Source organism: Opisthocomus hoazin, chromosome 8 (genome assembly GCF_030867145.1).
Source record: "Opisthocomus hoazin isolate bOpiHoa1 chromosome 8, bOpiHoa1.hap1, whole genome shotgun sequence".
NCBI classification, from domain to species: Eukaryota; Metazoa; Chordata; class Aves; order Opisthocomiformes; family Opisthocomidae; genus Opisthocomus; species Opisthocomus hoazin.
In genome coordinates this window covers 15,637,507-15,654,278 of record NC_134421.1, presented here as the reverse complement: position 1 = coordinate 15,654,278, position 16,772 = coordinate 15,637,507, and the positions used below count along the sequence as shown (strand labels likewise).

The window sequence follows — 16,772 nt, the reverse complement described above, 5'->3', positions numbered from 1 at the left end:
AAGGCTGGCACAATCTTCCCCCCCCAAATGGTACTCAAGCAAACTTGCTTACCCTCCTCCCCCCACCCTGGTAACCAACCCATGTGGACTACCAGTATGAAGCAGATCAGATTTTGAGACTAGGTAGACCAAAACTCATATTTATTGATTTCTTTTTCTGTATCTTTGAGATGGAGGTGTTAGAGGAAGTTATTCCCAGCTGACGGACTGGAGTGTGAAGTCCCCTTGTGTATCAAAGTAGTCAAAGACAGAGAGACCAAGCCGGTTCGGGAATGTGAACTGGTGGCCTGGCAGGTGGACTGTCAGATCATTTTGGTTGATGGCAAAAGCAATCTGGCAAGACAAATGAAAAAGTCAGAGAAAGTTTCTGCTGAGATACCCTCAAGCCTTTCCCCTCCACAGCACTGCTGTGCCACCCTCTGCTTTGCAGGGTGAACATGTTCAGCAGCATAACCTGCTCTTCAACAGCAGGAGTGTTATTCTGGTCTCCCAAGAGATACCTATTCCCTGCTCAGTTCAATAGCAACGTCCCTTTGAGCTGGATGGAGCTTGCATGTTTGATCCCCACCCTTCATCACTGCCCAGAGCCCTGGGTGGTGGCACCGGCCAAGCAGGAGAAGCCAGCTACCTCCTGTACAGCCAGCCCTGAGACAGCCTCCGCAGTTGGGTGCCCTGTGCCAGATACCCTTCCTTCACTGGGACGCGTACAGAGAGTGCACCCCAGGCCTCACCTCTGCTGTGCCCCCCTTCTGGAAAGGGAAGGTAGTCTCCCTGTGCTCTGCACCCCACTCTTCCACCTTCTTTGAGTTGCACACGATGGTGTTCACATCACCATGAGCTTCAAAACGGGGGTTGAAGTGAAGTGCGAGGTTAGAAGCATCCTTCCCCAGATTTATCACAAAGCTGCAGAGAAAGAAGACACCAATACTGTTTTAATCAATACTATGGTAGCATGTTGCTTCTTGCCATGAAGATCTCTGGTTCTGTTGCTTCAAGCCCAGCTGAGGATAACCAAAGAGAAACCCTTTGCTAAACTGCACAGCTTCCCTAAAAAGACAGTGCTGTGTCAGCAAGGGGTACTCTTCTCTGCTGGGGTGACAGACCCCACAGTGCCATCCCTGGGAGAGACACCACAATTTCCACAAAGCTTTTAACAAGAGAAAGGTTCAGCACTTAGAGCCCTGGACAGGGAGTTCTCCTGCACCCAAACCAGCTCCCAAGGAGTCAGTTGCTTGCCACAGATTTCCTTTCAACCCCAGACAGTTAGCTGGTGCTGCATGCTGCCTGACAGCCACTGCCTTCTCCCCGCCCTGCAGGCAGCTGAAATAATTACCATGTCATTAGCTATCCCAAACCATCTGCAACAGCAGTGGGAGGAAGCAGCTTCCTAGCCCAATGTCCACCTTGCCTCCAGGCCTCTTACCCAGATGGGAAGACAGAAGGCATATTATTTGGCAAGAGAAAGCCCAGGAGGCTTCACTCCGACACTATCAAACTTCAAAGGCACTGGGAAGAGCTGGGACACGTTTCCTGGAACACTGCTAGTGCTGGTACAGCAGCTATGGGCTCTGCCTCACCTGCTGAGGAGCCCCACCAGCTGCAGACCTGCACAAGGGCTGGGACCTGCTGCAGAGGCTTGCCTGGGGCCCCAGCCACCCTGGTCCCTGCACATTTAGGAGTACATTTCCACTTAATCCCACCTGCCTACTCACCACCTTCCCTCCTTCCTTCCCTACCAGGATCTGAGAGGCATCTCCACTGGGTGAGATCAGACCTCAACATGCTGAGACCCCCTGCTGCAACACAGAGCCTTCCCATTTGCAGCATCAGCTGGAGCTGTGGCTCAGAGCATCCACGGTGCCAGAGCACCCAGCACCTCTCAGCTGCTTGGGCCATAATCTCCTCCTGCCCAGTGAAGCGAGGCACTGTAATGGTGTCCCCGCTCCTGGGCCATCTTCATGCAGGGGAGAGGATGTGGCAGTGGGGATGGTCTCAACCCAAATCTCAGTATAGGCGTAGCTTCCATTTCCTTTACCCTTCGCTAGAGAGGATGTGGTCACTGCCAGAGCGTGCAGCTGGAGCTTCACATCTGCTTTGGCTTAGCCCCTTGGCAGCACAGTGTGTCTGCAATGTGCGTTAGGCAATGACTCACTGGCAAGCGCTGCTGGTGTTAACCCCTTCGAAAGCTGCTCCTCTCCTACCCGAGGGAGGGACTCCTTTCAGTCCCCACCAGAAAAGGGCAACTCAGTGTGGTGCCTTGCCCGTGCCTGGGCAGCACAACACAGCTTACCTCTTAGCATTTGGTGCAATTTTCCCCTTGGCAATGAGGCGCTGGCCAGGCTTGAGACCCAGGTTGGTGCATACTGGTCCCTGGGGAATGTGGAGGCAGACACATTAGCTCAGTACCTGCTGACTCAATTGCTCTGACTTGGCACCTCTCCCTGCTGCTTTGCAAGACAGTGCATTACTTCGGATCTCTGGAGAGACAGGGGAGCTCCCTTCCTCTAGGGCACTGCACCAGGGACATCCCAGAGAAGTTACCCCAGTCACATGGGTCATGTGCCTGATTTCCCAACCTTTCTCCTGCTGCTCTCATCAACATATCTGTATTTCACAGCAAAGTGTAAGCACCTGCAAGCTCCCATCACACCCACCCTGTCCCAAACACACCCGTGTGCCTCACGGGTCTCACATCATCCCACACAAGCCAGGCTGCACAGGGATGAAGCCTCCACTCCCTTCCCCTGGCTTGGATTTGAACTTCAAGCCTTGCCCAGGTCCAGGGGCTCAGACACTTTGCTCCTCAGCTCTCAAGGGCTTGGCTTTTTTTTGTAGGCTCAGCATTTGCAAAAATATTCTTCTGTTCCATGTACACGCCTTTCCCCACCTTCTCTCTAGGAGAACTAAAGTACCCTGGTAAAGGCATATGAACACATTTTCTATCACAGCAGAGGCAAGACCCAAGAATCTTTCTTCCATCCCACTTCAATAAATAAGCTTGCACTTGGGACAATCCCTGATTAATCACCCTCAGTCTAATGAAAGGTAATTTAATTAAATAAGTGCAATCACTCTGCTGACACAAGCATCTCCCCAGCAGTCCTTGACACTCTCAGAAGGACACTTCTGCATAGCACACTTACTTACAAGAAAGGGAGAAATAACGATCCAGTGATTCATGAAAACTTCAGCCAGGAAGCAAGCAGCAAGGCTGCCCAGAAGAGGTTCTCAGCAAGCAATAAACATTACCGCAGCTGCTTTCCCAGAGCAGAGCTGCTGTAAAACAGGTTACCCCAGCTCGGGAGCCAACCCAGCAAGGACCCCCCACGTACCTCCCCAAAGGGATCCTGAAGGGAAAAAAAAACCTGACTCCTGCCAGAATAAGAAATAGCAGCCACCTCTCTGTAATGGATGCAGGAGGGATCCTTCCTCCCCAGCAGCAGGCACCCAGCTCTAGGACACCCTCTGACACAGGGGCTGATGAGCAGCTGGAGGAGGATAGTGCAGGTCCCCTCACACCACGCCAACACATTCCCCACAGTCCCCCTCCATGAAGAACCATGTCCAGCAAAGCTGCCCCATCCCCTTCTCCACTCACGCAAGACATGGTGCTGCTCTGCAGGCTGATGCTCCTCTCCACCAAGGTGCAGGAGTCCTAGGCAAGTAACTGCAGGGGCCCCACCCTTGCCTTTAAATAGATGGAGAGCTGGTTTGTCCCAGCCCTGCTCCACCCCACCCACCAATCAGACCGAGGAAAGGGTGGGAGGGCTTAGTTCTGGGGGGAGGCAGAGCTGCCTCCTCCCGCCCTCACCCAGGCTCCTCTCCAGGATGCGAAATCCAACCCTTCCAAGCAGGCTGCTGGCCACTCCCGGAGGAGATCCAGCTGTGTGTGGCCACAAAGCCAATGGAAAATAGTTTTACAATGAATGTTTTACTATCCAAGGCTTTTATCCCACGCAGAAAATGGTCAGATGGATGGAGACTTGGCGGGAAGGTTCTGGGAGGAGGCCTGGGCTCTTCAGCTCTGGTTAAATCAGGAGCAGAAGAAATATCACTGAGCGAACAGAGTACCTCAGAAACTGTTTGTGGTCCAGGTGAAGCCCCAAGAGCAGAGGATTGAAGCCAGATCCAGGGTCACCCAGCTGCACTACCAAGCCTTGCTGTCCCCAGAGGCTGCCCAGCTGCTGATCCACCTCTTGCCACTCATTCTTGTAGGTATCAAAGGAGGAAAAACAGTCCTTGTTCTGCAGAACCCCTAGACACCCTCAAAGCTGTGCAGCTGATCTTGGCTGTAGAACCGAGACACACTGGACACACTGGGTGTGGGCTGAAGAACAAGGGGATGGGGAAGGAATTATCCAGGAAAGTTCAGTGCCTGGCTCTTCCACCTAGCCTGGACACACTGAGGGGGGGGACGACAGGGACAGAGGTGGGGGGCTGAGGAACAAGGGGATGGGGGCAAAACGCTCTATCACAATAAGCTATAGGATATATATGTCTTTTGTCTGCCTCCATGCTCTCTTTGTGGCAAATATGATTCACTCCGAGTGAAAGGATTCCTTTGGAAAAAGTTACCCAATTACTACATGGCTCAACTGTAATTACACTGAAAGAGGAGGGAAAAAATTCAGGCAGTGGGCCAAGCCTGCGGCTTAAAGCTCTCCTTGTCTTGCATATTTGTCTCTAAATCACAAGACGCTTCGCGATTTCCTTAAGAGGCCCAGAATTGAAACTCACTGAAACACTTTCTTCTCTTTCTATGAGGCCCATCTGTTCCCCATGTCCTGAGGACGTGATAGTCCTCATCCAGAGGACCTCATGCCAAGCAGAACCCCAGAAGCTGTCACTCCTGGGTGTTTCCAGTTGGTGCCATCAATGTCAGCAGAGGTAGCAGGGAGGACCTCCTGCCTGCTGGAGCTGGGGATGACATTGCAGGCTCCAGCCTTTGCCCAGGTTTGTGATCACCCTGTGACACAAGGGGGTTGGAGTAAAGGCCAAAGTGGGCTTCTTTGCTCTTACATGTCCGCTCCCTCTTTCTCCCTCTTGAAACCTGCCTCAGGGTTTGGTGCTTGAGCCTGATCCCTTCCATGGTGTGCAGTACAAGGAAAAGTGCTCCATACCAGCGGGAGAAAAGTAACTAGAGCCAGCTTTCTCTGCCCAGGAGATGTGTGTAATTAAATCAATTCCTTTGAAATCCACGATTTTGTGAGACCGAACCCCTGCAAAGGACCGCAGATATCTCTCCAAGGAGATGAGCTGCTGCTGGAGCCATGATCTAGCAGGTTGCAAGGGCTGGACTAGGAGGGACTGCTCCCTTGCAAGAAATGTTGGACAGGGAAGGCAAATGTGGAGATCTTTGCTCACTGAAGGCTGGAGATGGGGGAGGCCATTTAAAAGGTCAGGGGTAGGCTCTGTGTTTCATGCATTTCTGGCAGCTGGGCACTGTAACCCAGCCTTAGTAGCCACCAGCTCCTTGAGCCATACTTGTCCAGGTACCTTCCTCCAGATGCTGCTGGAAAGACTAAAGGCCAACTCATGGATAAAAGGCGATAATGAGGCAGGGGATACCGTCCCAGAGGAGATGCTGGAAGGGCTATTCACATCAAGGAAATTCATCCTTCTTGTGTTTGTCTAATGGAAGTCCAGGTGTCTTTACTGGCTTTCAAGAAGCCTTCAATTAAATGGCATAAGCATTACAGGCGAATACCACAGGCAAGAAGGCCTTGGAGTGTCCCACTGCCTGTAGGCCATGGGCTATCTCCTTCAGTACAATGCCATGTGTCCCTTCTTACGTCTGGGTTGGAACCACCATAATGAGGTGACAAAATCTAAAGCTCCAGCATCAGTGTCCTCGCAAGGTATGGCTGAATTCAGAGGAAGGAAGGTCCCTGCTCACCCTGATGGCACACCAGACAGGGATAGTGTCCCCAGCTGCAATGACACCTGCTCCACCGCACTGAAGATCCAGAGGTGCTTGGCCATTATTTTCAGGAGAAATGTGGTGTAGGAAGAGCCACTGTGGGTTGAGAAGGGCAGAGCCAGGCTGGTTATAGCTGGTAGTCCTCACCTCCCGTTGTCTCACTCTTTATCAGTGTCCGACAGGTCAGACAGCTAGGGGATATGCCAGCAGGTTATCAGCCCATCCGATCTGCGAAGGATGGAGATGAGGAAGATGTGGACAGATCACAGCAGACCTTGGTGGCATGGGCTTATCCTGCTGTGTGGGAACTCAGCAATGGGATAGGTCCCTTTTCCTCCACCCTTCTGGCCAGGCTCTTGCTCACCAGGAGAACTCTCCTGCCACACAAGGCAAATCCTTACTTTGTATTAAAGGGACAGACGCTGATCTGCATCATATCTTGGGAAGCAAAAGATCTTCTTTGCCCAAGCCAAAGGGATTGAGTGGACCTAGCCAAAGGGATTGAGTGGACCTGATGGTGTTGCCACAAACAGTGCCCTTGGCCATGCTGAACTGTTGGCCAGAGGGAGCCCTAAGTGTGGAGAAGGGAGTCATGTCTGTGGGATATTACTTCAGCAGTGCCTCATCTCTGGTTATGAGGGTGAGGCAGGTGGTGTTTGCATCAGCATCTGCATTCTCCAGACCGAGGTTGTGTGTCCTGGACAGGATGGAGCCAGGAGAAGCAGGTGTAGGAGAGCCAGCTGCCATGGCAGGGGCAGACGGAATTTGCAGCCAGAAATCACAGCAAAGACCCCACCAAGCAAGTCCTATGCAAGAGGTTAGGCATCCCACTCAGGTGGTGACCCTGGGCAGTCCCTGTGGCCCATGCTTCAGAGACAACCTAGCTCCTGGTAGCAACTCGCTGACCTCTCTCTGGCCTTTCCTTGCACAATGTCCCTGTCTGCTCACTCCTCCTTGGAAAGTGCAAATTGCCCTTGTACAGTGAGCAATCCTAGACAGTCCTCAAAGAACTGTTGCTGCCTTTGGGGTCTGAGCTCATCCCCCGATGCTGGCTGTGATCCATCATTCCCACAGAAGACACCAGACACCACCATCTGTTGCTAGCGCTGCCCATGGTGTTCATTGTAGCTCTTCTACCAGAGCCTCAGCCTTCTTTCTGCGCTGTCCTTGACATCCAAAGAGCCCGTGCTGATCTCTCCATGCTGAGATGGCATTGTTTCTTGAGCTCCCAGCTTTCCTCGTGGACATCCCCACCCCTCCTAGCCTCCAAGCTGTAATTCAGCTTGGGTTGAAGAGGGAAACGTGATTGCTAAGGGTGAGTTTCATAACTGTGAGTAGCTTTGATTAAGGCCCTGCCTTCTGGTCTTGCTGATAGGCATTGGTATACCTTAGTGTACCCGGACTGGTCCTGCATGCTGAGGGCTGGAGTCCAGCTACTGCACGCTATGGGGTTGAGTTGAACTGCTGGGCTGAGCTGTTGGGTGGCTCTAACCAAGGTGGTTTGTCAGCCATCAGAGAAATAGCCCAGTCAGGCAAGCATCTGAAGCAGAAGAGGGAAGATCTGCCCCCAGATCTGCTTGTGAGGGATGCAGTGACAGACAGGGCATTGCCAGTCATGACCTTGGAGGACGGGGAGAGGGCCTGGCTGACAAGCCCGTGGACTACGTGACCAAAGTCCACCTGTACACATTGCTCTCCAGCTGGCAAAAGACTGTTTCACTTGCAATTACTCCTTCAGGGATTTGCAACATCTTTCCACTGGGAAAGCGTCTTTGTACCTGTTCAGCCACTTTGTGTGATGTGGGCTGTGGTATTTTAAATTCAGGATTAGGTGTGCTAAACTCAGATTTATTATCTCGCGGACACAGAACCTCACATCAGGAATGAGCCACAGCAGGATCTTCCAAGCTTCGCCTGCTGAAACATTTCCAGCCACCTCCAATTTCCTGGATTAGGAGCCGTCTGCGAGTCTCCGGTTCCTGCTGACTCCAGAATCTCTGCTTTCATTAAATCAGTATGGAAATATGTTCCCCAGTGGTGAAGATAATCCTACAAATGTTATCAAAGGGTACCTGGACAAGATAATTTATTTGGGTGAACCTGCAATTACAGCTTGGGGAAGAGGGAATGACTCCTGCTCACGCTAAGGACACCAAGACGTGTTAGACAGACTGCAAAGTGCGCCCCGGGAGCTCCCCAAATCCATGCTCCCCACCTCCTCCCCCGCACCTCTGTCTGCTCACATTGGGCTTCATCTTGCCTCTGGGGTGTAAATTGTCCCCAGGCACAGCGGGGAAGGGAGCACGCCTACTCTGCCAGCCGGGGTGGCATCCCTGCGGCTGCGGGACGGGCACAGCACCCTGGCCAGGATGGCAGGGACGGAGCTCGGTGCTGGGTCATGGCTGTGGGCAGCATGGATCAGCCTGTGCCAGCCCGTGGAGATGGTTGGTCCAAGGCATTCGAGCACCCTTCTAGCATGCAAGAACAGCAAGAAACCACCAACTGATCTGGGTTAGCTCCTCTGCCTGAGTGACAGATACCTCGCATGACGGTGCTAGAAATACTGACAGCACAGCAAAAAAGCACCAAGCTTTCGATTAATTTGGGCGTGAAGGATCCTGATGGTGAGGCTGGAGCAGTGGAATTAGCAGATCTTTAATCCCAGCCAGGCGGTGACTGGTCTGGAAGGCTTCAGGCCATTTGCATTTCAGTTCAAGGGCACTTGGCCCAGGGCGGCACAGCAAAGGCAAATAAAGGAGGGGCAGCCTCATGCTTTAGGAAAGCACCTTCTTGGTTTTGACACGGAGAGGGTTGCTCGCAATGGCGCAGCCCAGACTGGGTGGTTGCTGCACGTTGAGGATTTCCAAGAGCTGCAAATGCAGGTTAAGAAAAGCCTTGCAGCAGGTTGGGCAATGGCTGCTGAGCCAGAAGGGGCCAGCGGACCGAGGAGAGCTGGAAGGTGAACGGGGCAAGGCTGAAGTTCTCCTGCAGGCAAAGTACAATTAGGGACCTCGTACAACTCTGCCATGCAGTTTGAAACAGATAATATTTTTCTCATTTAAAGAAAATGGGAAATCAGCTTCTGATGATGTGAATTTCCAATTTTCTTTAAATAAATCAAGTTGAAGAAATAGAAAGAAAGGAAAAGGTAGAAGTGAAAATAAGTCGGGGTGCAGCATGCGTTGTTCAGGCTGTGCAGGCACTGCAGGCAAGACTTTAAACCTGACTTTTAAGAAATGACATGTTTCGAAAGCAGAGCTACAAGCTCAGAAAATGCTGACTATAGAGGGGAAAACATTGCCACCGCTTGTCTGGATGTTGGCTAATGACTTCCAGAGGGCCTGCAACATAAGCCCAGTGCCACCGCTGCAGGAGAGAAAGGGAATGTTGTGCTAAAATATGATGCTAAGGAATATTCCTGGGCTGCCGGTTAGTGCTGGGAGTTCAAAGACAAGGAAATGCAGCTCCATGCAGTAGGGTCAGACGTTTTGGCACTGATGTGCTGAAGCAGGAGAGCTGCAGGCTATCGACTGATTGTGACCACCAGCTCTGCACTGCCATAATACCCAAATTGGTGTCCTTGCAGTGCCTTAGAAACCTGCCATCTATTGAGCCTATTTCAAGCCTAGAAATGACCTGCTGAGGCATATTCCCTGTCTCGGGTTGTCTGTTAAAGTGACTTTTGAGGTCCTCTGGGCAGAGGTTTGTTTGCTATACTTAATATGCAAACTGTAAGTGGATGCTGTGTTTGAACATGTTACAGCAACTCAGATGCTGGTTTCAGCTCTGCTCTTCCAAGAAACAGTGCACGGGAGAAGTATGCTCATGGAATACAGGCACGTTCTCCTGCAACACCCTTGAGACCGAAACTCAGTCATATGCCATTTTGCAGTGAGTTATGTGTGTGTAAAAAGCAGTCTGGAATGATAATCCTAAAGAAAAGGGTTGCCTTGACTAGGCTTTGCTGGAAGGAGACAAAGAAGCCTGAAAACACCCTTTTTTTGTGCATGCAAAGCAGTACCTAGGGTGTAGGATGTGATATTAGTCTCCACACTTGGCAGAAACAGCATCAGAGCTGCTCGGGAGGTGAGGCCGGCGGGGAGCCTGGAGCATGTCAGGTTTTTCTCACTGTGATGTACCCTGCATGGGCCACTGCATCTGCTTTGGCAAATCTGTTAATCTGCAGACAGCCCACCAGCCAGCGTTAGGGGCACATCTCGTGCTTGGAAAGCCTCCAAAGCGTGTGGCACCACAAGGCATCAGCACAGCCGGGCTGAAGCCAAGGCAGGCAAAAGGCCAGCTTGGCCTTTGTGAGGGGCAGCGGGGCCCTGCCAGGCAGCAGGAGCTGGAGAAAAGAGGATTGCCTCATGTGGACAGGCTCCTGCCCTCTCTTGGGGTCCTGCGGGTGGCACAGCTCGTCATTCCCCAACGGGGACACATCCTCCTGGCCCCAAAGTCAGTGCAGCCTGGGACTCCCCCCTGCTTCTTGACTAAGGAACCCTCAAAACTCCCTTGGGGGTTTCAGCTGCATGTGCCGTCCCTGAGTTGGTGCCCCAAACGGGTGTTACTGAGCCGTGTTAGGCAGCTGCTGCCTGCCACCCCACAGCCAGCCGGAACAATTAACTTCTCGCTAGCAAGCTGTCTGTTAACCGCCGGGATTAGCTGCTGAAATGGGAGGGTGTTTTGGCAGGGCTTGGCACTCTCCCTTCCCCGAGGCTCATACTATTTGGGGAGAGAAAGCACAGGGCGCTCCTCTCCGATGGTATCGCGGTTTGGAGGCAGTGGGAAGTGCTGGGATGCGTCATCCCCTGCGACGCTGTTGGTTCCCACCCTCTTGCAAGGGGGCTTAGGGACCCTCTGGGGCTGGTGAGCACATCCACATCTCTGCTGTGGTGAAGCTGTGTCTCTCTTTCGGGAGTTTTTGCAAGCAGATCTCTCTGAGGAAGCCTCTGGCAGCGCCATCTCTACCTCTGCCAGCAAGCACACCTATCCATCACCATGTCCCACACAAGAGCTCACTCTTCCTCATCTCTGGCTTCTCTGACTTTCTCTGCTCCCCAGGCTGAAGCACCCAGCTGATGCCAAAGCTGGGCTTTGCCTGCCTGTAGTGCTCGGGAAGAGCCGGCCTTGGGCACTCAGCACAATCCACGTGTCAGCTGTCCACACCTTATGGCAAAAGATAGGCTCCACACTTGGGATCTCATCAGTTCCTTCCTCCAGATCTGAAGCTGGGTCAAGTTCTCAACAGCAGCTGGTGGGGTGGTAATAAAGGCGCTTTCGTCAGGAGCACAACTCACTCCCCAGCACTGGCAGCACAGATGTACTCTCTCTATCTTCCACCTTGTGCTCCAGGGTTGGGCTCCTCAGCCTCTCCCAAACAAAGGACCATCTCATTTTTCTGGAAGAAAGCCAGTGAGCAGCTCACATCCCAGCAGAACTGGGTGGCTTGGAAGTGTGCTGATGCACTGAGCACCCACGTAAACAACATAGCATTGTTCTATGGGATCATAGTCTTGCTCTCGTTATGACGGACATTGAGGCTGAGCACTGACGAACTCCTGGTTTTGGCCAGAGGGGTAGATCTTGACATGCCAACTGACTGCCTGGCCATGGGCACGGCTGGGGAGCTTTTCTGTGGGACAGCGTTGAGGATTTTACAAAGCATTGTTGGCCCGTGCACTGCTGGTTGAGAGACGTTTCAGTAGGCGGTAGGGTCACAGAAGGGGCAAGGGGCTGGGTAGACATAGTATCAGCGTCTGCTTAGCCTCTTGACCGCAGGAGCCTGTTGGAAGAGGGGTGGACATTCACTCGCAGCATCTGTGCTCCAGCGATTTGGTGGCAAGTGCTGCTTGCATGAGCATGAAGCCTGCTCTTCTCTCCCAGCACGGAAGGGAGAGTCCATCAGCCAGCCAGGTATTTTCGGATGTACCCTATATACCTCACAGGTAGCCAGCCTGCGGGGCGTGCATCGTGCGGTGGGTCAGTACTGTCGGTTCAGCCCATGGCAGGTTCACCAGGTACACTGTGAGGCCAAGGGCCATTGCACCGGTGGGAGGCTCAGCCTTTGCACCCCGGGGTGCTGATCCCTGAGACTCCCCCAGAGCTGGGAAAGGCATTAATGCATTTAGCTTCTCTCTTGGCAAAAGCAAAGTGAATGGCTGCAAGGGAGTGCAGCCCTGAAGGGACGGGCAGAAGGCACGGACTGAGGATGGAGGAAGGCGCTGGGCACATCCCCGTGGGCAAGACGGGACAGAAGCATCAAGGAGCAGAAGTGGGACCCCTGCGAAGTTCCCTCCAGTACAGAGAGGCATTTATCATTTCCCCATGGCTCCAGCTACTGATGGCGGTTGCCCAACAGGGTTACTAAACCTGCCTGACTTCCCCTCCCACCCCAGATCCCGAGGAGGTGACAATGACAGACCACACTGACCTGGTTCGCGTGGCGTCCCCTGCGCCCCTGGCTCCGGAGGGCTTGTTCATGCCTGTTCACCATTGCCCCGGAGGTCCACAGCCTTAAGGCCTACAGTCTAAGGGTTTTCTCATGCAGGATGGATTAGCTTCAAAAACCCTGGACATCTGAGAGGTACTGGCCTCCAGGCCCTCGGGCATTTGTTCCAGAAGCAGGTGACAGCTGGGATGTGTCATTTCCACTCCCACCAAAACAAAAGGGAAAACCAGGGAGGTTCTCCTGGCCTCTGCACTGGCTAAATTTAGTCCAGCAGGTTCAAGCTGCAATATAATGCACCTCCTCCCATTCAAAGGGAAGGTGGGGGGATGAGAGTAGTCTGCAGGTCAAGCCCATGACAAGGAGGTAACCTCAAAGGGAAATCAATGTCCCTGCAGGGTCTCCTGTTCTGTAAACTTGTTCTGACGGGGACAGGCCCTTACAGGACCAACCCTAAGCCAAGCTCTGGGCGAGGTGTCCCCCAACACAGGCAGGCTGAGCATCCTGGGCTTGTTTCACGGGTGGCTCTGCCACCCGTGAGCTCCTGGAAGGAGCAACCCAAGGAGCTCTGCTGGGTGCAGATGTTGGGCTGGAGCAGCGTGAGCATGGTGTTGGGCAGCTCCAAGAAAAGGCCACATCTTTTGAGCTCAGTTTTGGCACCTCGTGGGGTGCCTGCCAGCCCAGGGGCACATGGAGAGGTCCAGAAATGGAGGCCTCCCTGCACACCCCTTGGCGAGTGCCAAGCTGGTGTCTGTTCAGCATAAGAACGGTCGGGGCGGGAAGTCTCCCTGGGCAAGCAGGCATCAGCCGTGACTTTCCTGGAGAGAAATGAGCAGGGGGCAAAAGGCTCAGCTCCCTCAAATGCAACCCTTCTTAACAATAACACTGTCAGCAAGGACTTGTGCTGCATGGCAGTGCTCCCCATGGCCCTCGGGGACTTCTCTTAGCCCTGATGAGACGCAGGGAGACGTGCCATTCTGACAGTCCTTCCCGCTTTGGAAACAAAGGCGTTTGTCTCTGTTTGTGGTGGCCTGTTTATTTGGGGGAAAGGGAAGGAAAAACAGTAGAGAGCAGAACAGGGCCTTGCCCCATGTGGTGCTTTATTCGGTTGCCTTGGGCAGGGAATGTTTTACCTGCTGAGCAAGTCAGGAGGACCTGCACCCACGAGCAGGGATGAGCAGTGCAGGAGGCAAAGCAGGGGCTGGGAGAAAGACCCATCGGGGCTGGTGGGGCAGGGTGGCTGGGGGCCAGCCCTACAAGTGGACAGGACCACCTCTCCAGCTGTGAAGGTTTGAGTCCAAGGAGGGTGGCCAAAACCACAAGCAGCTTGCCAAAAACTGTGAAGGTGCTCAGCCTTCCCTAGCTGGCTCCCCACTGACTGTAAGAAGTTACCTGACTTGGCCAAGGTGCCCACCCCACCTTCCCTAGGGTCTAGCCCTCTCTCCAATTGGCCAGGCACTCTCTTGGCTTGGATGCCAGAGAGAAACCAGAGCTGCTGCTTCCCCTCTCCTTCTCCTCCTCCTGTTGTGCTGAAGGCTGTGGTGGGACGACTGCCCGCCTCACCTCCCCACGGTGCTCAACACTCCCAGCTGGTGGGCGAAGGTACTTGAGGACTTGCTCGACAGGTAAAACCTTCCCTCCCTGTGAAGTCTCTACCTGCGTTTATGACTGCCTGCCTCTGAGCCAAGGATGCCTTTTTGGCAGCTCCAGGAGTGGGCTCGGCTGGGTGCGGAGCACTGTTTTTCTCTGGGATTTTATTACTTGCTTCGTTTCTCAGGGTGTCTCAGTTGGACTTCCTCTAAACTCTCCATCGCTTCATCACTATCTGCTCTCTTCCTTCTCCCAGCCCTGCACGGACCCCATGTGTGGCATGGAAACCACAGATGACACCTGGCATCTCCCAGAAATCTCTCTGGCCAAAACACCTGATACTGAGCTGCGCTACCACCTCCACGTAGAGCAAGCCATGCAGCATCCTAGTGACATGACCGGTGGGCTGGGGAGTAGATGGGGGCTCATGCAGGGCCTCTGCTGCTGCTGTGCTCCCATCTCCTCCTACTCTCTGGCTGTGCTGGGAGCCTGTCACACCAGTGCCAACACCATCTCTTGATGGGCAACGGGGCTGAGCCCCCTGCCCTGGCACAGGGCCACCTAGCCACATGTCCTGGGCTACCTGTTCTCTGTCCCTCTGCCTTGGGATTACTGCTTGCCTGCAGAAAGCCCTCAGGGCAAGGGAGCGGGCGGACCTCCCTGGGCCCAGGCAGGACCCTCCAAAGAGCACCACCAAGGCCAGTGTGTCTGTCCTTGCTGCTCAGACCCTCCAAGCACAGCCTTGGCGCTGAATCAGAGAGAAAAGGAGCAGAGAGCCCAGGGCTGATGACGTTCATTCCCAGATGTCTGGGGCAGCCCTCTGTCAGGGCAGGATGCTGTGCTGCAGGGATCTGGTCTCACCAAACACCAGTCTTCATCTCTTCTTGTGTTGTGCATTGTCCATCAGGCTGAGGCTTCCAGAAAAACACCTCCTCAGGTTCCCAAGACTGGCCAGAGAAACCCTGTGACCTGAGCCTGGACTGAGAGGATCTCAAGTACTGCAAACTGCTAAAGAATTTGCAAAGACACAAGAGGAGATCAACCGACAGCAGCTTTTCTTGCTTTGGAGCAACTGTGTCTTATGGGAACAGCCAACCTGTTGCTTCTTGGGCCCTGCATGTATTGTGGCCTGAGCAAGGTCAGGATCTGTGCTGGGACAAGTTCCCTCAATGCAATGGGGCTGGACGGGTCGCTTTAGGGTTGTCAAACCATTTTCCGGGGGAAGAGGCAGGCCAGATCGCCGCAATTGCTTGGTTAGGCTGAATCCAGCTGCATGGGGCGGTGGGATGCCGGAGGGGCAGCTGTCAGGCATCTCTGACCATCTGCTCCCAGAGCTCCCCAGGCCTCTTGGGCACATAAAGGGATTTGGGATGAAGACTAATCCACCTGTAAAGCTGCTAGCTGTCACGTGAAGGAGATGGCTTGCAGAAAGACTGCATCTCCCCAAAGAGCGATGTCTAACCCTGAGAAGCCATCACACCCCATGCTCTGGGACTCAGGGATGGGGGACAAAGGGAAGTGCCATTCAGTCCTGGAGAAAAAGGTCCATGGAAAAGGATAAAACCCTGTCCTCAGAATCAAGGTCTCCTCCTTCTAACCCAATAATAAGTCCCTAGTCGAGCAAGGGTAGTCCCAAAGTGTATCTGTACAGCTCTGTGGTGAAGCCCAGGGCACTGGGCCAGCTGGAGCCTTGCCAGAGGAAGCCTAACCCCTCCACACACATACCCATCCTTGGGGATCACAGCATTGCTGCGGTTTGGGTCAGCCTCAAAAATGCCAGGCTCAGCCTTCTTGAAAGCAGGCAACGTAAGTGAAGAGCGTGACTGACCAAAGCTGGTGGACTGCAGCTGCCCAGGGGATGCTCTCAAGGACCGGCCCTGGATGCTAACCGGCTCCCCACCAAGTCACCATTTACCCTTCAGAAAACCAGCGCTCTCCCGCTGTAGAAGGTCGGGCTGTGCCCAGCGCGTGTCTGCATCTCAGCTCGGCTGGAGGACAGACGGTTTTACCCCTCAGAGTGAAACTGAGACGCTGGGCTCTGCGCTGCTATTCCCAGAAGCAGAAGCGGGTGAGGATGCCTGGCTGTTCCACGAGCCAGCCATCCCTCTTGCAGGCAGGAGGGTGGCTGGTGGCTCAGACCGATACTCCCCAAGGGGAAATGGGATGCTTTCCGAGAAAGGCAGGCTCTCAGCAGTCAGCATGCCAGCAGCACTCCCTGGGCAGGGGCGAGAGCTGCTGGAGGTGGGGTGGTCTGGTGTCGCATTAATAGGGCTAAGGGATGATGATAAGCGGCAAAAGGAAAGCCCTCCTGTTGAGTCACGAGGTTCAGAGCAGACCCCCCTGCATTCTAAACTCTCTCTTAGAGGAGAGTCTAGATGCGGCTGGATCTGCTCCTAGTCCCAGACTTGGTCAACGGTTTATGTCTAAAGGGTTCAGTGTGTAGCCACTGATCAGGTTCAGCTTGCCTGCCAGAGCCCTGCCAAGGACTTTCACTGAAACAGTTTCGCAAAGTTGAAACAACGGGTAATTTATCCAAGTGACAGGTATCACAGATTGGGGATTGCCATCGGTAAATGCACTGTCTACAGAAGTTGAGCTCAAGGTAATGGTTCAGCCCTTTAGTTAATGTGTTCCCGGGGATGCGTCTGACAAAGTCAGAGGTGCGATTCTTACCAGAAAGGCGTCCCTTCCTGGGGGGAGAAGAGAGGTTCAGGCCCATCAACCAGTCCGTCAGGTGAAGTTCTCGCTTGGCTCTTCCTCCCAAAGAGAGTTTTCAAGTGCCACTTTTTATACATTTGAAAATCTTTTGGCGAGGTG

At 53.6% G+C, this 16,772-nt stretch overlaps 1 protein-coding gene across 1 annotated transcript; it reads right to left on the bottom strand.

Moving 5' to 3' along the window:
• Positions 1-124: 124 nt before the first annotated feature.
• LGALS1 (galectin 1) lies at positions 125-3,668 on the bottom strand. Its single transcript, XM_009937785.2, has 4 exons — positions 3,599-3,668; positions 2,291-2,370; positions 732-903; positions 125-333 (listed from the first exon to the last, which is right to left on the bottom strand). Exons 1-4 carry the CDS (start codon positions 3,605-3,607, stop codon positions 190-192), a joined length of 405 nt encoding a protein of 134 aa, XP_009936087.1. The 5' UTR covers positions 3,608-3,668; the 3' UTR covers positions 125-189.
• Positions 3,669-16,772: the final 13,104 nt, after the last annotated feature.